At 34.9% G+C, this 2,574-nt stretch overlaps 1 protein-coding gene across 1 annotated transcript; it reads right to left on the reverse strand.

The window, feature by feature from the left end:
* Window positions 1-432: 432 nt before the first annotated feature.
* On the reverse strand, window positions 433-2,473 carry LOC140678504 (G patch domain-containing protein 11-like; the record flags this gene model as incomplete). The annotated part of the gene is made up of 7 exons (XM_072912785.1): window positions 433-970; window positions 1,037-1,118; window positions 1,478-1,591; window positions 1,741-1,831; window positions 1,911-2,031; window positions 2,120-2,161; window positions 2,247-2,473. Coding segments are annotated over 7 exons (733 nt in total), but the record flags the coding sequence as incomplete, so codon positions are not given.
* Window positions 2,474-2,574: the final 101 nt, after the last annotated feature.

The raw sequence follows: 2,574 nt of genomic DNA on the forward strand, positions 1-2,574 counted from the left end.
GCATCTATTCTCATAAAAGTACATTTTATCTGAATTTATGAATCGAATAAGAGCAATTGGCTTAAGCTATGCAAAATGAACAGCTTGTTTAAAATTAGACCTGACTCCTTTTTCTAGGACTCATTTTATTCTTCAAGTCACGAGAAAAATTTTCTAATTATAAGAATTACAACCAAGCAATTGTTTATTATCTCATTGGTAGATTTGTGTTGCTTGAGGTAAGAGAAGTTGTCTTATTTGTTTTAAGCAGATTTTGCAGTGTAGTTTATAATATTTAACTTTTAGACAACTTTCTTTAATTTATGAAATGTTGAAAACTAGGTTTTTCACAAAAAATGCTACTTATACAGAAATAAATATACTTTTTTAGTATGCACTGTTCACTGTTATTGAGATTGGCCTGTACAGTACGTATATGAATGGGCATACACATTTACTCAACACTTTAATGTAGCAAATACAGTAGAAGCAAACATAATATAACTTGTTAATAACATTAGTTTGTCTTTACAACTGGATTAAGCATAACAACTAGTCACCCATTTCTAAAGGCAAAATAAATGATCTTGTAAACTTTTAGCTTCTATATATTTACCGTACAACTTTTCTTCACACGGATCACAGGTGAGCTTGAGCCTATCCCAGATAACTTTGGGCAAGAGGATGCTGGACTGAACATTGACATAAACCTATATGTACATCACATTGTTAAAAATCACTAACTAATATTTACCAAAAAATGTCCCCAAACAGAAAAATATTGTATGTCAGATGTTGTATCCAATTTGATAAAAACAGTTTTGCTTCAGTACACAGCCCATTATTTTGCAAAGAGCACCTTGTTATTGTCTGTTTCACAACATAAAAGTAGCATCCTGCTCGTAACTACTGCACATAATATATTTTTGCTATGATCATTCATGGTCTGCTGCAGTATCCCCAGGACAGTTAGAAGAAAGATCTTCTTCATCTGGAAAGAAGGAAACATGTCCGCCAACAAGAGGTGAAAACAACTACAAGTGTATTATTAGCTTACCATTATAGGTAGTTCCACACCATATGCAGTAAAAATGGATTCCTCTTAAATATGAAGTCAAAATCTGTAGTTGGTCAAAGGACTGAAAGAAATAATAATCTGAATTAATGACAGTTATTTTGTGTAACCTCAGGCAGTACAAGCATTATTAACTCTCCTGTATTGTTTGATATGAAACCCTTCAACCATAACACATACAGGCAGGTGAACAGGCCGCATGTGACGTTTGTGGGTTTTGGTGCCTCACATAACAACAATTATATGCTGTAGTGAAAAACTGTAATTATGTGATGTGTCATATTGTAATTGTATGCATGTTCGGAATAAACTAACACCATAACCATAACAATAACCTTTACTGCTCCATATTATCATATTGGATTGAATACTGCACAAAATATATGGTTGGTAATTATTTTACAATAATAAATAAATACTAACAGTTAATTCCGCAATATCTTCCTCCCTGGCTTCCTCCTCCAATTGAAGACCATCAACCTCTTCTTCATTTTCAACTTTAGGCCAATACCATTCTTCCCGAGGGACTGTGATGCCCTGAAATCAAAGGAAACATTGTCAAAATAATTTACAAACTGAAAGGCGCAATTGTTGCTTCCAAATAATCATCTGTCATTTTTCTGTACTGGTGGATTATGTCAATAATTGTCAATATGATTTTGCGCTATAACCAAACATTGTCCAACCTTTTGAGAATCCAAATGCTCACAGGCTCGCTGACTTCTTCTGAGGTCCCCTTCAATCTTTCGCTCCTCTCTCTCAGTTCTAACTCTCGACCTAGAGATGAGACATACTGTGAAACATTGTGGGATTGCACAGTGCTCAAAGGCCAAGGAGTTTCTGTTTCAGTTTTTACCGAAAGTCTTCCAGTGATTTGGTCTCATTCTTTTGTTTGGCCTGTACTTTTTTCCGATAGTGCTCCAGTTCCTCCTCAGCTTTTCGCTTCTTTGCCTCTTCCATCCCAATGCCACCTCTGTCTATTTTTTAAAGGATACAAGTTATATGTACAAATAATGAGCAGACGACACTTATACTGTATCAAGCGGAACAAAAACAACGTCTTACCAGTTTTAATATTGAGTGGAATTGGATCTATTCTGCCCGCCCCTGAAAAAAAGCACACATATTATTATGAATACATGGAAAAAATACAATAGAATTTTAAAAATCAATAAGAGAAAAAAAATCATGCCTTCTTTTCCAAGGCCTTGTCCAGCTTTGTAACCCATTTTCTTCAAAAGTGCAAATCCCTTATTCTCATTACTAATGGAGCTCTGTAAAGCTGCTTCACGACTTTCCTTTTCTTGCTCTTTGAAGGTTTTTTGACGGTTTTTAATGTTGCTCTCTTTGTGCTTTTCCTCACGTTTTAGGGCTTCTTGTACTCGCCTCACCTTGGAAACACCTGGTTTGACGTCTTGTCTGACATAGAATGGAAGGGTACAATATATTATAATAGCATAAGGTGATTATAATTGATGCAAAAAATGCTGTACTTGCAGTAAACACACTATTGTGTTTAG

This window comes from Nerophis lumbriciformis, unplaced genomic scaffold (genome assembly GCF_033978685.3).
Source record: "Nerophis lumbriciformis unplaced genomic scaffold, RoL_Nlum_v2.1 HiC_scaffold_924, whole genome shotgun sequence".
NCBI classification, from domain to species: Eukaryota; Metazoa; Chordata; class Actinopteri; order Syngnathiformes; family Syngnathidae; genus Nerophis; species Nerophis lumbriciformis.